Source organism: Lathamus discolor, chromosome 5 (genome assembly GCF_037157495.1).
Source record: "Lathamus discolor isolate bLatDis1 chromosome 5, bLatDis1.hap1, whole genome shotgun sequence".
Taxonomy (NCBI): Eukaryota; Metazoa; Chordata; class Aves; order Psittaciformes; family Psittacidae; genus Lathamus; species Lathamus discolor.
The window spans coordinates 46793215-46808971 of record NC_088888.1 but is presented as its reverse complement, the minus strand read 5'-3'; the positions used below and the strand labels follow the sequence as shown (position 1 = coordinate 46808971).

Here is a 15757-nt window from a genome sequence, read left to right as displayed (position 1 = left end):
GCTGGGCCTCCCCAGCATGAGTGCCATGGGCCCCGCTGCAGTCCCTGCTTCTCGCTGGGGTTACACCTCTTTGCCAGGCCTGGGGAAGTTCCCCACCCTTTCCAACACCAGCAATTTTTAAAGCAAATGCTACTGAAAATGGCTGCCACAAATGGCTTGCACTCAATGGTTACTGGTGTCTGAAACATCCCTCTTTCCACTGTGTTCATGGAAGTCTTGCAGTTAAGTGACGGCATCTCCTTCAGAGCAGGAACACCATGTGCTGTGGGGCCTGTTTGTATAGCTGTCTCATTTTATAGAGCTCCACTACTGATGGAAATAATTACTTCAACAGTAATGAAAGGACAGCCAGGCTCGTTTCTTAGCCAGGTATCTTTTGTTTCACACTTAAGTTACAATACTTAGAGGTGAATTTATGCCATCTACTCCCAAGCTGTTTACAGTCCCTGTTGTAATATTCCTCAAATGCTGTCTCTGCTTTCCAATTGTGAAAATAAGAAGGGTGAAACTGAGATTTCTTATTGGCAAAACTATTTCCTCACTTGCTTCACTACTTTTGCCTTTACTGTATATTGAATTTGATGTGACAGTGCTTCATTCAACCAAGCTTACAGCTACACGCTAGCAATTTCCCCAGTACAAGGCTATTTTGCATGGCAAACATTGGTTAAATATAATCTCTAAAAACTAACAAGGAAACTATTTTCTCACTATTTTCATAGTGAGAGCCTTATTTGAAGTACACATTTCCCATCCTCAACTTTCCTATTTCCACTTCGAATGTAGTGATGTAGAAAAGTTAATGCAAACAACACAGCAAGTGAAATGGAGAACATCTTACGAAAAAATCATCATCTCGAAAGTTAGATTAAAAATAGCTTCTTTAGTTGATGAAATCCCAGAGCATGACACTGTATTTCAGGGTTAACTGTTACTATTAGTGCAGACTGTGATACGAAATAGGAATACACTTGCACATTGGTCAAATCAAATGTTTTATCTCTTCAGAACAATTTAGAACAGAATTAATGTCAGAGCCAAACAGATGGAATACATAAGGATCATGTAAATCAGTGTTTGAAGATCCACTTCCTGTACTCACTCCAAATGCAAGTCAAAAGGACTTGGGGTATGTGAGGGATGCCGAGGTGGCTTCCAAGTCTGACTCTGCACATCCAAACAGCTGTGAGTCTCAGGAGAGGTGGCTGGGGAACAGTAAGAGTGACAATGGGCCCTCTGATTTTAGGATACAAAGATCATCTCCCATACTTGTTAAAAAACAAGCCTATGAGGAAGCACTGAGGATACAGCTTACTATGATCACTGGAGAAACAAAACACCACTCAGACACTTCTTTAGTGTTTTCCTATGTGTTCTTCTACTAAACTGACACCAATTCATGAAGAAATCAAAGGGAAAACCTTTCCCTTCCTCCCCAGCAGTTTCCTTGCTTTAGCCATACAATAGTGCTTTGGCTTCTAACACGTAAGTGATCCCTGGTTTTAAATTTCAAATACCCTCAAAACATTTCACAGCTCTACCTATTTACAGCTCTACCTATTTTAGAGTTCTCTCTCACACACACGCAGTATCTTACTACAATAACCTTTAGCAGAGCACCGATTTAATGTGAACTACTCCATGATAGCAAGTGTGCAACCATGAGGCAGTTCCTTTGGTCCTTTCTAAGCAAACTGCTTGGAACTGTCCTGTGAAGTCTCCCCTTCATGATCCTGAACAGCTGCCAGGAGGTTCCTGCAGTGGGAATGTGGGAATGGTCTATAACAGTTGTTGCATCAAAGCAGAACAAACCTGATTTTTCCCCAGTCTAATCCAGCAAATCTAATAGGACTTCAGTCTCCTGTTTAAACTACTTCAGTGAGGAGCACAATTTCCTAGTGTAAGCCAGCACCACTTTTTGTAGGAACACCTTACGGTGCTTTAGAGTCTTCTACAGCAGCAGGGTAGAGAAATTTTACAAGAGTAAATCACAGTTACAATTCATGGAAAAGAAAGATACCTGTAGTCGAGTACCTGAAAACAAAAGTATTTAGAGACAAACAGCATCCACTTACATAATGATCCGAACAATGGTGGAGGAGAAAACCACCTTTCAAGCAGAGAAGCAGCATTGTACTAGGAATACTTAATTCCCATCTAACTTTGTTCCAGGACAGACTGCAATACAGATAATCTCGAAACGTGCTAGTAAAAGTTCTGACCAGTATAGGTGGTGACTGTGGCATGACAGAGAAGTTGAACTGCACAGAACGTGCTCAAAAGCCAACTCTGATGCACATTCAATACATGAGCAACCACGACTGTTCCTGGGATGTAGATTAACTATCTACTAATACATCTTAAGGAAAAATCCTGATGTAGAAAAAGCCTCTAAAAATGAAATGTTTGGAATTTGCAAATTTTAATTTGCTATGAAGCTTTCATACTGTATTCTCTGTAAGTGTAACAATCGCCCCCAGCATACAAAAATCCAGAAAGAGGAGTACTGGCTTCCTTCTGGGATTTGTTGCTGCCTGAGTAGTTCCATTTGAACAGGGTGGTTAGAAAAGCAAAATAAAACCCAAACCAGACCTGTTATGGCAATAAAACATGATATAAAACATACATTAGGCAAATAGTTTTGCACCACTGAGGCTATTTGTCTCACTCAAACTTGACTATTTGCACATACCTAGCACTTATAAGTCTGGTAAACTCATTTCAATGAATTACAAAAATGATTTTAAGTCTGTATCACTTTGAAGAATGGAAAGCTTGTGTTTTCTTGCATAAAAAAAAAACAAAACAAAAAAAACCCCAAACAAACAAAAAAAGAGAGAAAGCCCTAAGACACTTTATTCCCCGCCTCCAGCTCAAAAGACTAAGGTAGGCAATCGGAAGCGAAACGAGGCACGTACGTGGACAATATACAAAGGAGCCAACACAAATGCAACAGAGCAATGACAGTATGCCGTACATAACCCTCAAACCAAACCGACCCAAAAAACTAAGCAGCAAGGAAGCAATTTTAAAATCAGGATATAATCAGTGATACTTGTGAATGGAAAGAGACTTAAAGACTAGTCCACAGGCATCCTGCTATCAGGCATTTTATAAGACAGGTAAAACTCTTGATTTCTGAAGTTTTCACCAGAACCTTTTCAAGCATTCTTTTCTTCGGTTTAAACTTTGTAAACAGAAACAGAAGCAGGATGTCCTTCCTGGGAGTCACTGTTCAGATTGACAGCAGACTGCAAGGAAGCTAAGAAGTTGTCCATCTAGGAAAACTTCAAAATTGGTTTAATTTCAGCTGAACAAGTCTGTCTATGTCAGAATCAATCAATCACTGTCCGACTCTTCTTTATACTTGGCTCTAATAGCTTGGCCGTTCTGAAGCGGCATTTCTTCATAGTCACTCCTGTGAAAGAGATACTTGTGAAAACTTGTGAACACAGTGTTTAGATGGGGAGTCCAAAATAAACAGGAAAATTATAAACTGCATTGAAGCATTAAATTGTTATTTGGGTAAGAATCTGGTCTCTTTCTTCCTTCCCTGTTGGAGGTATGAACAATATATGACTTTTCCTTAGAGGATGATGCATAATAGAAGTTATTCCAGCAACTACAAGCCACTTTTCATAAGGATCCAACAGAATCAAGCTGATACTCATCAATCTAAACAAAAGCAAGCTAGCTCAGACAAACATATAGCTAGTCTAGCACAAATTTGCTCAGTTCACCCCAGTATTAATCCCATCTTCATTGTTCCGGCCACTTCAGTCAGTGTCTTTGGAAAAAGGTGAAAGTATCAAGGGCAACTAATGCATTTGTTCAGCGTCCAACACAGACACACCTGACAGGGGTGGGATTTAAGTACTACTATAATTCTCTTATCACAGAAACTCACACAAGTCTGGGACTTTTTATTAGATTTGATTATTCTTATTTCAGTCAGTGATGGACTTAAGAAGAGCCCTTCTCCTTCCATGAAGCATTTACATACGAGCTGCCCCTTTGCCAGCTCCACCTGACTTCCTTCCTGGTTTCAGAGGAAGCCCTTTCCTTTCATAGCTCTTGGTGCTTTCACCCCATGACCTACCAGCACCCTACATGTGCTTTCTTACCTGTTTGTATCAGTGTCATAGCAATCCCTTTTAGAAACAAAACACAGAAAAGACAAGATAACATGCATTCTTGTTGCATTTCTGTTTCAGAATAAGACTGTTATTCTGTTCAGAATACTTTCACTAACAACCTACAAATCCTTCACCTATTTAATGAACATGGAAAAGAACATTACAAAAATAACACACCTAAAGTAACTCTCCATAGGTATTTTATAATCTTACCCATAAATCACATCATCATCTGAATCATTCAGCATAGAAAAAGCGGGATTGTCTTTCAACTGTGATTCTGGAAAATATAAATAAGAGTTAATAAATTAAACACATAAATGCGGCTGTATTTCTAACTCAGTGCTGTAGCAACAGATTTGACAATTCCCAAGGCAGTCATGACTACAATTCAACAAAACTATACCCAAACAGGAATTCTCTCTATTAAATCCTTCACCCTTCATCCACATCATGGTGTTCGTAAGAGATAATGTAACAATCTCATTTTTAGATAGATATTCTCCATGTGGTGTAAGTGGATTTCCTCACTTGTGCAGGTTCCTATGTCATATTATTTCAACCTGCATGTAAGAGTAATTAAGTCAGATTTCATTATTATTAATCATTACTGAAAAGCACAGACTTCTTTGACTTTTTGGTTATTTCTAAGCTACAAATATAGTAGACCAAGGCTGTAATCCCTTGTATGCAAGTCAATGATTAGCTAGTTATTTTTCACCCCTGTAATAGGTAAAAGAAGGACTTGTACCTTTATGGTGAGATGAAAGGAAACACATAACTTTCCATTGGTTATTTATGATTCCCTCTACCTTGTTTTAAGGCCTTTATTTCTTGCATAATCTGTGCTGCTTAGCTAGAGTGCATAATTATATGCAAATAAAATTCAATCCAGCAACTTGCCATAAACATCTTTTTCCTGGCATTACCTTCTGCCTTCTATAAACTAATATTTCTTGTGACCCAACAGCAAGTTTAACTTTATTCTCATCCAGACATTTCTCATCTTCTTAACGTGAAAATAATATTTTTCCGTAACAGTTCTACCTATATCACCTCTACAATGTTCAGAGAAAGGACCAGCTCCACTGCAGCCTTCCCCCTGCATACCTGTCAGCACACAGGATGTCTTGGGCAGGGTGATAGATAATCTCATCTAGGCTGCCTTTCCCATGAAAGTTTGGACCACATGATCTTTCTAGGTCCCTTCCAACCTGGTCTGTTCTATGGTTATGTATTTTAAACTCAATGTTTAAATGACTCGGTACAAATATTTACCATATATATCTTTCTCAGTTAGAAAGGGATGATGTTTTATAAGCACCACGTGAGGCAGATTACCTCCTCTACATAGGAATAATAATTAAAAAAAGTGCCACTGATTCAGTGGGCCCCGTGCAGCCCAACTGTGTTCCCCAAAATTCCTCCCATGTTGGAGATCAGCTTCACTCCTTTTCCAACATCATGTTACCTGTTTCAGAGTCCCGTTTGTCAGCATGCCCATATGTTAACCTTTCTTAGAACAATGTACAAATGAAGTATTGTTGCTCCTTAAAGATTGTCTTTGAGTCAGTGCAGAAGTTGGTGCATCATGTGCAAACATCATATTGACTATGAGCTTGATCTAAGTGCATAAGAATTCAAGTTTAGCTAATCAGTTGCATACATTTTATGTGTTCCGTCGTATTTCCAATGCTGCACTGCTCCTGAGCAAATTAATTTCTGCTTCAGTTAACTTTTCAAATTCAAACAGTATTCAAACTTTGCAAATTCAAATAGTAACAAGACAACCAAAATATAAAGGTGTTACACAGTATCTGCTAATATGCCAGCTCATCATCTAAGCTTGCCAGACAATTACACTTACCATACAGTGCATTCTTTGAGGGGGAATACACGAAGGCTAATGTGTAGAGATAAAAGTTCAATAAACCATAAAAAGATAAGAATTCTGCTGGTATTAAGTGTCAAGGATATTGCTCAATATAGCTCCATACATATTAACTTCAGAAACAAGACCCAAACCATACCTAAATAAGCTGGTTCAGTGGAAAGGAAGTTCACCTTACTAAAGTTTGAGAGCAAGAATGGCTAAACAAACCTGCATGTTTTAAATTCAATGCCCACTAATGCACTCAAGCCATTTCAAGGTAAAGCTCCCACTTGAAGACAAAGCTTTAACACAAGCAACTTTTGCTGAGATAAGTTCTGCTCTTGAGAGGTGCAGCATATAATTCTGCCGTGGGTGCCTTACGAAAGCTGAGCAAGAAGGCTTCTTGCCTTCATTTTTGGGAAAATACTAAAGGCTTTACATACTGTTTTATACTAGCTCCCATCACATATCTATGCTTATCGGTAAGGGCGGTTGCAGTTACACAGGCAATTTTAGAGAGTAGAATGAACTGGCACCTCATGGTTCAGGTCCAGAAATAAGATTTGTAATCCTCTTACCAACAGACATCAGAAACAGTCTCTCTCACGTTACAGTTTTCTGCCATGACATCTTCCACAGGTAGACTGGGACCAATACACAAATGCATTTTCAGTGACTTCTAAACTGTTAATTTCTCAAATACTTTGGTACACCCCATGCCAACTAACAGGTATAGAGCAAGCTAAATTCATACAGCAAATACAGCCAAATTTGTTGCAATAACTTGTTAAAATTATTTGAATGCATGCGTATCTAGGCTTGCATTCCTTTCAAGAGTATTAAATGCAGTTGTGATTTATGTGATATAAACAAATTAGACTGAAACTGTCTCAACTCATAATCTTTACAAAGAGCCATTACAAAGTGCTGACATGAAACCTTGATCAAAATGAAATGAACTTCAAAAGCTCACCTAAAAGTCAAAGATCTCAGTTCTTAGGTACATAATTTTAAAGTACATTCTACATGAAAAGAGATTAATACTCCTACTTGAGCAGCACAACACAAGGATATAATTCTGGTAATGAGTTGACAGCTCAGCAACAAAGTTGTCCTGTAGAACTTGTGCTCCAAAGCGCAGGTACAGTATAACAATGCTGTGGAAGAAAGTTAAAGCATACAGGTGTACTGTGCCTTTAAACTGCAAAGTTGAAATACTAGCTTGATGGAAGAGTACATGAGAAAATAATTATGTTAATATGCTGTTTATTTTAAGACACGTTTGCTTTCATAGTTTGAAATTAAGAATGATTCTTTTGTGATCAGAAGTCAGCAGTCAATTGAGAAAGTGGAGAAAAAAAATCCTCATGGTCTGTTTCCCTCAGATTTCATCTGCTACAGACAATCCAAGAATCAACAGAAATTTGAACAAACTGCTTAATAATAATCTAAGCAACCAATTCTAAACTCCTGCTTTGACTAAGTGAAACTCAAGAGAGCTCCAAAAGAGATGAAGGGTGCACTGCAGACTACTCAGCAGTACAGAAAACATCTCTGCTAAGTGAACCTCTAAATTTTGCAGTGGTAATAAAGATAATGTAAAGTTAGCTCTAAAAGGGTCAAGAAGCATTAAAAAAACTGAGAAATGCTTGCCGTAACAATCATATCAAAAGACATTCCCCAGTTCCACTGACAATTTTATCATTAAGAAAATGCATTCAAAGCCCTAAAAAAAAGGGGGGGGGGGTGTAATAAAGGTTACAGTACTGAGAAATGTACTTTGAAAAGCCTTACCTAATGACAAGCACTACAAAGGTTAATGCAGTCAAGAATTTTAACCTGAGATCTGAAAAAGATTGAGAAAAGTTGTTATTAGTGAATTTACACCTCCATCCAAGACAAACAAGTCTGTCTGGGGAAGGATCAAAAGAAACGCTCCTTACCCACGTAAGGCATGTTACGAAGTTCTGAGCATGCCCTCACTATCAGGAACAGAAGGTAGAGAACGTATGTGGTTGCCACCACAAGGAAGAAGATTTTCATTCCCTGTAAGAAGAGTGCTAGTTTTTATTATTTAACAAGATATAATCTATTCCTTCTTCCCTCAACAGTAATCATTATTTCCCAAAGCACAACATACAATGGTCTGTTTATTCAGGGAAAGTAGACTTACAAATTAAAATAAGGATGGCTATACACTGAGGCAGGTTTTTGGGGAATGTAAAGAAAGGATGTTTAATAGAAGTCATCATTTTGTTCACTGCGTTCACAGTGAGCTGAATCTCAATGAGTTTCTAAAAGCACAGCTCCTGAGAACAGTACAACGACCTGTATAAATCAGATCTTCCTTACAACAAGAAAGTCTGAGATTTACTAGGACAGAGGATCTTGGCAGGAGCAAAGATGTACAAAGAGGCTTAAAAAATTTCTTTAAATCACAACAGTCATGAGCCTGCACTAAAGTTGTGGTGTTGAGTCTCCAGGTTTGCAAGACAATTTACTGTTTTCACTGGGATGGAACTCCATATGGCCTTAACGCCATCTAAAGCAAAACTGGAAGTATCCTAGTCAGTATAACACCATCTGACCAGCATTTGCTATTTTCTCAATTGTGTTACAGATTTTAACAGAAGGACAAACCATACCTCCTTGCATTGCTTAACTCCACCAGACAAGTTAATAGGAAGAAAACATTTCTGACTTACCTGGAAATTACCTGTGTCAACTCTGTATTGGTATGTAGGATCATGTACTTCATTAACACTAGAAAGATTCAAAATGAGAAAGTGATACTTACACTATTACAGAAGACAAGCTCAAAAAGCTATACTGACCAAGAAAGCCACTAACAAAGGAAATGTTTGAAGTTACCATACAGAGTTTATAACTAAGGGTTTTGGCTGTAGAAATTGGTGCAATGGCATTGATTCCAATGAAGTCATGACAATTTACAGTATATAACATCCTCCTTCCCAAACCCAGTTTTGAAGGAGTATGGAGGACTTCAGTTGTAAGCATGTCTAATCTCCCCACTTACTTTTTAGAAAATGTATAACCTTGCAAATTCCTACAAGCCTTCAGGATTTAGTGTTTAATTTTTAGCCTGGTGATATGAATTATACTTAAGAAATAACTGTGGTATAAGTCCTTTCCTTTCAGCAATTCTCCTGATAGGTCACTAGCACGAGCATTGCCTCCAACTGCACTGTTTTCAATAATGTACAGCTGCATGGAAAAGGTTAGAAGGTATCTTTCCTTCTGAGACATAAGAGGCAAACACTGGAGATTAAAGAAGTTTAGAACTTACAAATGTACCAAAACTGAGAAAGTTTTCTGGCTGAGGAATAATGATACCTGTATGTTAACATATTGTTGACAAGTTGGGTAAAAAGAAAGAAACACTAAACCAAACACAAGAACTGAGTTTTGAGGATCAGTAGCATAGCCTGACAAAGCAGTGTCAATAGCAATTGTGCAGGTTTAGTGGTTGAGAAAGTTTGGTCAAACTGTGTAAGTTAACTACAGAGAAACTGTTCCTTCAAACACTAAAAGCTAATTAGGACATAGCACTAGAGGCGGTATTGTTGGGGTCTCACAACATTGTCAAAGTAGCAATTTCTAGATCTCACACTGATTTATAACATTAGGTACTACTAGACTGTCAATGGGAAATGCTGTTCTCAAACCAGTCATAATTTGCAAAACAAAGATGTAAGGATTTGAACCCTCTTCCAACATCGCAATCGGAGCATTAAGAAACAGATACTAATTACAAACAATCTTCTCATTCTTGAACACTTTCAGCTCATTCCTTTTGCACTAAAGTTTAAATTACTTACGTTTGCCATATTCCCAATGTAACAGAGGCCAGCCACAATAGTCCAACAATAAAGAATTTGGGCAGATAGAAAGTTAAGCACTTCCTTTCTCCCTGTTGAGAAAACAGCAGCGTGGTGGAGGAGCGAACCCACATTTGATATTACATTCATTCTTGACAGAATAAAGTAACTATCATCTTTGTTTCATTCAACATGAACTAGTTTAAGAGACTCATTTCACCTGCACAGGTGATTACAGAAGATACAAAATTGTATCATCATTTGTGAAAGCAAGATGCTGCAAATTTGGAGCATCCTATTCATAAGGTCCCACGTATTTCACTGAAACTGCAATATGGGAATATGCTCCAAAATTCATATTTATCTTATGCAGTGAAGTGGTTTAAGCTAAACAATCAACCACCATATACAACAACAAAACCCTTCCAGCAAGAACAAAGCATAATGGCATCATAATTCTGAAGACTGTCTCGCAACAGTTTAGAGTGAACTATACCATCTATCTCATGGTAGCCCCACAAGCTACTTCATCACAAATCCTTTTAACTCCAAAGCCTCATGTGTCACACTGTACTTTAAGAATCAAATAAATGTCTCTTTTCTAAAAATTTGGTTTCATTTTTATCACCTTTTGAGAGAACTGATAAAACAAGTACTGTCTTCTCAGTAAGTACTCTTACCTGTACTCTTATACCATGGTAGACGCAAAGCCAGAACAGTAACAATGCACATAGAAACAGTGACTGGAATAGATCATCCAGCATCCCAGGAAACCAGCTGTTCACCAGAAAAGAAAGGGGGAAAAATGGATCTGTAACAAAATAAGGGCAAAACAAGAAGTTAAACGAGGGGAAAAAGCACAGTCTTTCCATTATGAAAAGTAAAGCAGAATGTACTTCAGAGGAACAAAACCCCCTAGGTCTTTCAAATTATACCAGTAAATTAAACTGAAATTTGCTGTGTCTTGAAGAAATTTACAAAGAAAATGGTGCCTCCAGCAGCAATCCTCTGTGCTGTAGAAATAACCTGAAATGGTCCCAACATGTCTACAAGATTTCAGGTTTTATTAGACTTTCTACTAAATCACTTTTGGTGATGAGCTAAAAAATTATCACAGAATGACTGAGAGGCAAATGTTATTTTGGTACTGCTAGAGAGTGCTAGAATTTGATGTAGTTACTGGACTAAAAGAAGCCTCAATTTTAACTATAGTACAAGCATCTGAAAAATGAAAAGGACTTAGCAAACACAGAAACTGCATTTACATGTTGCTGTATGAAAGGTTCAGTATGGTTGCAGCCACCTATTTCAGCTGGAGCTTTACACAGGTAAAGCTGACACTCACATGACTGGAAAGAATGAAATCCACCTACTCATTATGCCCTTGAATTTGATATACTTAAAGTTTAGGGGTTTGGTTGGTTGGTTTTTAATCAGTTTTCTGAAGCATTATAAAGAGCTGCTTCTAAGTTCAAAGCCAAATTTCATTTTACCTTCCCTCTCTCTCTCTCATGCACTCTTTTTTTTTTTAATTTTTATTTTCCTTTGTTAAAAAAAGGAGCTTTTCTAAAAAAAAAATCCAGGATACAAGTACCATTGTAAAGTAGCAGGAGGGGAAGGAGGATGGACATCCATTTCTGTTCAATACCCCAGTCTCTCATGGAGAATTTCCGCAGGGAATGTGCAAACAGACACTATAAAACAGCAGATTTGTAAGGAAAGAATACAGCCTTAGTAGTTTAATCAGAGTAAAGACAGAACACAGCACATTGCAAAAGCTACTTCACTTTGCCACGGACAACACTGTAAGCCAGAAGGTACATTTCTTCTACTTCTGCTTCAAGTTTGGTGGCTTACCCAATGCAGATTACTTAATCTCTGAAGCAAACTGAGAAGGAAACCAGCTAGTACTGTGCAAAGCAACAGTGTGTGAAAAAAAGTTGCCCGATTACTGGTCACACAGTACCAACAATTTCCACTTAAACTCACTTTTTAAAAGAAACAGATTCCACATCACACTCACAGTTACCTGCTGAGGGACATCTATGTGAGGAAAATGCAATGTAAGTTTTCATTGCTTCAGTGTCCCTACTCCGAAAATTCTGCTTTTTAGACGTTATGGGTTTGTAGGTTTTTCCCACAAACGCTTCTTTTCCGGGGCCAAGCCAGGTTGAAGGGGAGAGATAATCTAAATCATAGCATACTTTAGGTTGCAAGGGACCTCTGGAGGTAGTCTGGCCTATCCTCACACTGAAGGCAGTTACAACTTTAAAGCTGGATCAAGGTTATATTCAGCTGAGTTTTGCTCATTTTCAGAGACAGAGAGCCCAAGCTCCAGGCCTGCCTGCACTGCAAAAGAATATTTTTTTTAGCATCTAATCAGTTTCCTTTGTTTAAGCAAAATTCTGTTAAATTCAAAATCAGAGTTTAGAAAAAGAAGTTTTCCCATTTATCCTATTTTCTTAATGTCCCTTCAATGCCGCTTGTAAAAACATAAAAGCAACTATATACGTATTGAAGAAATATTTTTACACCCACTCAGTGGTATCTCAAGTCTGCTGCCTGGGGTTAAGTTACTAAACACAGCACTACAAAGCAGTGTAATCAGCTGCCTACATAATATACTCCAGAAAAACTGAAATAAAATCTTACCGTGACCATGAAAGTAAGAACAACAAAGACAAATCGGAACCATATTTCCACTTGTGAAAAAGTTGGATTGTAGGTCTTCCACTACAAGAAAACAGAATAGCCCAATGAACACTGTTTAGACAGTACATACAACATCAATAATTAGCATCCTGCAGATACTGAAAAGTTCTCTGGCTTTTCAAAATTGAAAGGTTTAACCAAGTTCCACCATATCACCATGGAAAGACAAAGATAAATTCATACCACAGGACTATCTGATGAAAAGATAACCAAAGCAGCTGATATCCTTGCTTGTCTTTTACCCTGCCACTTCGTAACAAAGTGTGCTGTCACATGTTAAAGCACTTTTCAGAATAAAAAGGGTACTGTCCATTGATTTCAATTACACTTCCATTAGAAGTCTGAATGCCAATAATTGAGTAAATCCAGCACGTTCTTCTTTATTATCACGGTCAGATGCATAAATGGATGATGAAGAGGTTGACAAGGTGCAGGCATGCTTTCTGTAATAGGTTTGTTTTCTTAAAGATTATTCTCTTAATTCAGAAATGGAAAAAAAAAAAAGAAAATCAAGTAACAGAAGAATAAATGACCCAACCAGAAATAAACTTTTTCATAGGCTAAGGAGGAAGAGCTCCTTCTCCTCTAATCACTAGAAGGGCACAAACACTAATTATAACATGTCAGTTTGCATAAACTCTGCTCTGTTGATAATTTATCTCATACCGGGCACACTTCTCTTTTGAAGCCACTTTTGAAACATAAACTCCTGGGTACAACATATGCTCTGCTGATGTAAACAATAAGCTCTACCTTTCAATGTATTATATCTGTCAATCTCTGTCTTTTTAAATCACAAATGTAGACTGAAAATTACATGTAGAGAATCCATTATACAGAAGGCAAACTATGATTTCAACTGAGTTCACCATAAACCATTATAATGATGAAATAAACTGATAATTTCAATTGCTGCAGGAAAGCAGAGCTTTGGGTTTGGTTTTTTAGGGGGTTGTGCACAAGTCTGCCTTACAGGCGGCCTGCAAAGCAAGGTAATAAACCATACAATTTGTCCTGTTTGAAATCTGCAATTAAGCAAAGGGTTTGTGCATTTGGTTTGTTTCTCCTTAGAGCTTATTTTTAATTATGTGCTGGAAATATTACAAACATTATTATTCAGAAAGTTCATTTAGTATATGAAAAACACTTTTGCTTTACAGTAAGATATTTTGCTTGCTACCTGCTCTGACACACCAAATGTTGCATACAGGTAGATTATACCATAGTAACCTGCATTATAAATTGTGTTTAATTCCATTGTCTCCCAATATAAATGTTTCTAAACTTCTTTCTGAAGCTAGCCAGCACACACTGATGATGTAACTGCTTTAGAAGCAATCTTTAGCACTACTGAGCTAGTTATTTCACTAGGGATTATTTTAGTGAATTATTTTAATAGCCTGCTTATTTTAGCTACATAAACATTTTTCTCTTCCTCATAAGCACAGCCAAAAATAAACCAAAACAACTATTCATGTATCTTTGGGTTTGTTAGATATTTCTAGCCCACACTTTTGTAAAGGCTGGAAAATGTTGCTAATTCAAATGCACCTCCAGGAAAGGCTGAAAAAGATACCGTGCTTTAGAGAGCCAACATCCTTATAAGCAAATGCAGAAAACTGGATGTTCTAGTCTAGCTTGCCTAGTGTTAAAAATATCCCCCAGGAATCAGACTAAATTTATCTCCTCTAGAAAACAGCATTAACAGTTCTGGAAGAAAAATCTTTCCTTATAAAAAAATTGATCCAGACCCTTATTAACTGCAAACACTGTAACAGTTCAGCCATTGAATATTAATTGTGATGCATTGTCGTGGTTTAAACAAGAACTGTCGTGGTTTAAACCCAACCACAAACCTCGTTCACTCACTCCCCCCCACCTTCTTGCCCTCCCCCTGCTCCTGGAGGGACGGAGAGGAGAATCGAAAGAATGCAACTCCCACGGGTTGAGATAAGAACAGTTTAGTAACTAAGGTATAACACAAATCACTGCTGCTACCACCAGTAATAATAATGATAAAGGAAATAACAAGAGGAAAGAATACAACACCTCAACACCAGCTGACCAATAACTCGTCCCACTCCCCCCAGCTGAGCACCAACCGATACCTCCTCCAACCCTGCAGTCCTCTCCCTTCAGGTAACTCTCCGTTACCTCCTGGGCATGACGTGCTGTGGTATGGAATACCTCTTTGGTCAGTTTGGGTCAGGTGTCCTGTCTCTGCTTCCTCCCAGCTTCCCCTCCTCCCTGGCAGAGCATGAGGCTCAGAAAGTCCTTGGTCAGACCAAACACTTGAGCAGCAACTAAAACCATCAGCATTATCAGCTCTCTTCCCAGGCCAAAAAATGAAAACATAGCACTGCACTAGCTATGAAGAAGGAGAAAAAATGACTGCTACTGCTGAACCCAGGACATGCATCATTATGTTTTATCTTCAAAAATGAGATAACTTTTTGTTATAGAATCATAGAATCAACTAGGATGGAAAAGACCTTTAAGATTATCAAGTCCAACCATTACCCCAGGACTGCCAAGTCCTCCACTAAACCATATCACTGAGGGCCTTATAATTAAAGCAGACTTCCATGGCATTAGTAATTAAAGAGATTTCTTTTGCTAATATAAAGCTTTATACTTACTGTGAAAGTAATATTCTGGATGTACGTTAACTTGTTAAGATCTTCAAAGCTAACAAATATGTTGTACTGAGTGTAGTTCAGGTAGCCAAGGTGAGCAACAATGATTTCACTGCATTTCTGTGAATGCATACATAGAATAGTACGTAAAAACCTTCAATTTATTCCAGAATATGCACTATAAGTATAGGTTGAGAATTTGTTTCTAGACAGTCAGATATTGATCATATTTATTACATGCCTTGACAATCTTCATCAGAAGACCCAAACTAGACACACAGATAGCAAACTTCTTGAAAGATACCAGACAAAGCAGAATGAACTGATAAAGTCAGTCAGCAGGATCAGAGGTTGAACTGATAAACAAGGCTAGCTTTTCACTTAAGCTGGTGACAGCAGCTGCTTGCAGTACTGGGAAGGATCTGAATAACTCTGTCAGTCAAGCTCTAAACCACTGGATTGTGAAATGAGGCTATCTTGTAGTAACTTGTTTCTAGAAGTTAACAGGAGGAAGGAGAAAACCCAAGCATATTTCTCTCTTGGCTGTGTGTAATTAAATCT

At 38.0% G+C, this 15757-nt stretch overlaps 1 protein-coding gene across 4 annotated transcripts in view; it reads right to left on the bottom strand.

Annotated features, from left to right (window-relative positions):
- Window positions 1-2834: 2834 nt before the first annotated feature.
- The window catches only part of TMEM181 (transmembrane protein 181), a 34362-nt gene continuing 21439 nt past the window's right edge, over window positions 2835-15757 (bottom strand). For all 4 annotated transcript variants that reach the window (XM_065680651.1, XM_065680653.1, XM_065680655.1 and 1 more), the window contains exons 6-17: window positions 15200-15316; window positions 12501-12581; window positions 11443-11542; window positions 10529-10659; window positions 9849-9940; window positions 8715-8772; window positions 7953-8055; window positions 7804-7855; window positions 7084-7166; window positions 6004-6093; window positions 4350-4416; window positions 2835-3418 (exon numbers count right to left, since the gene is read on the bottom strand). In XM_065680651.1, coding sequence (XP_065536723.1) covers window positions 3340-3418; window positions 4350-4416; window positions 6004-6093; window positions 7084-7166; window positions 7804-7855; window positions 7953-8055; window positions 8715-8772; window positions 9849-9940; window positions 10529-10659; window positions 11443-11542; window positions 12501-12581; window positions 15200-15316 — 1053 coding nt within the window. In that variant the 3' untranslated portion in view covers window positions 2835-3339. The remainder of the gene's footprint in view (window positions 3419-4349; window positions 4417-6003; window positions 6094-7083; window positions 7167-7803; window positions 7856-7952; window positions 8056-8714; window positions 8773-9848; window positions 9941-10528; window positions 10660-11442; window positions 11543-12500; window positions 12582-15199; window positions 15317-15757) is intronic.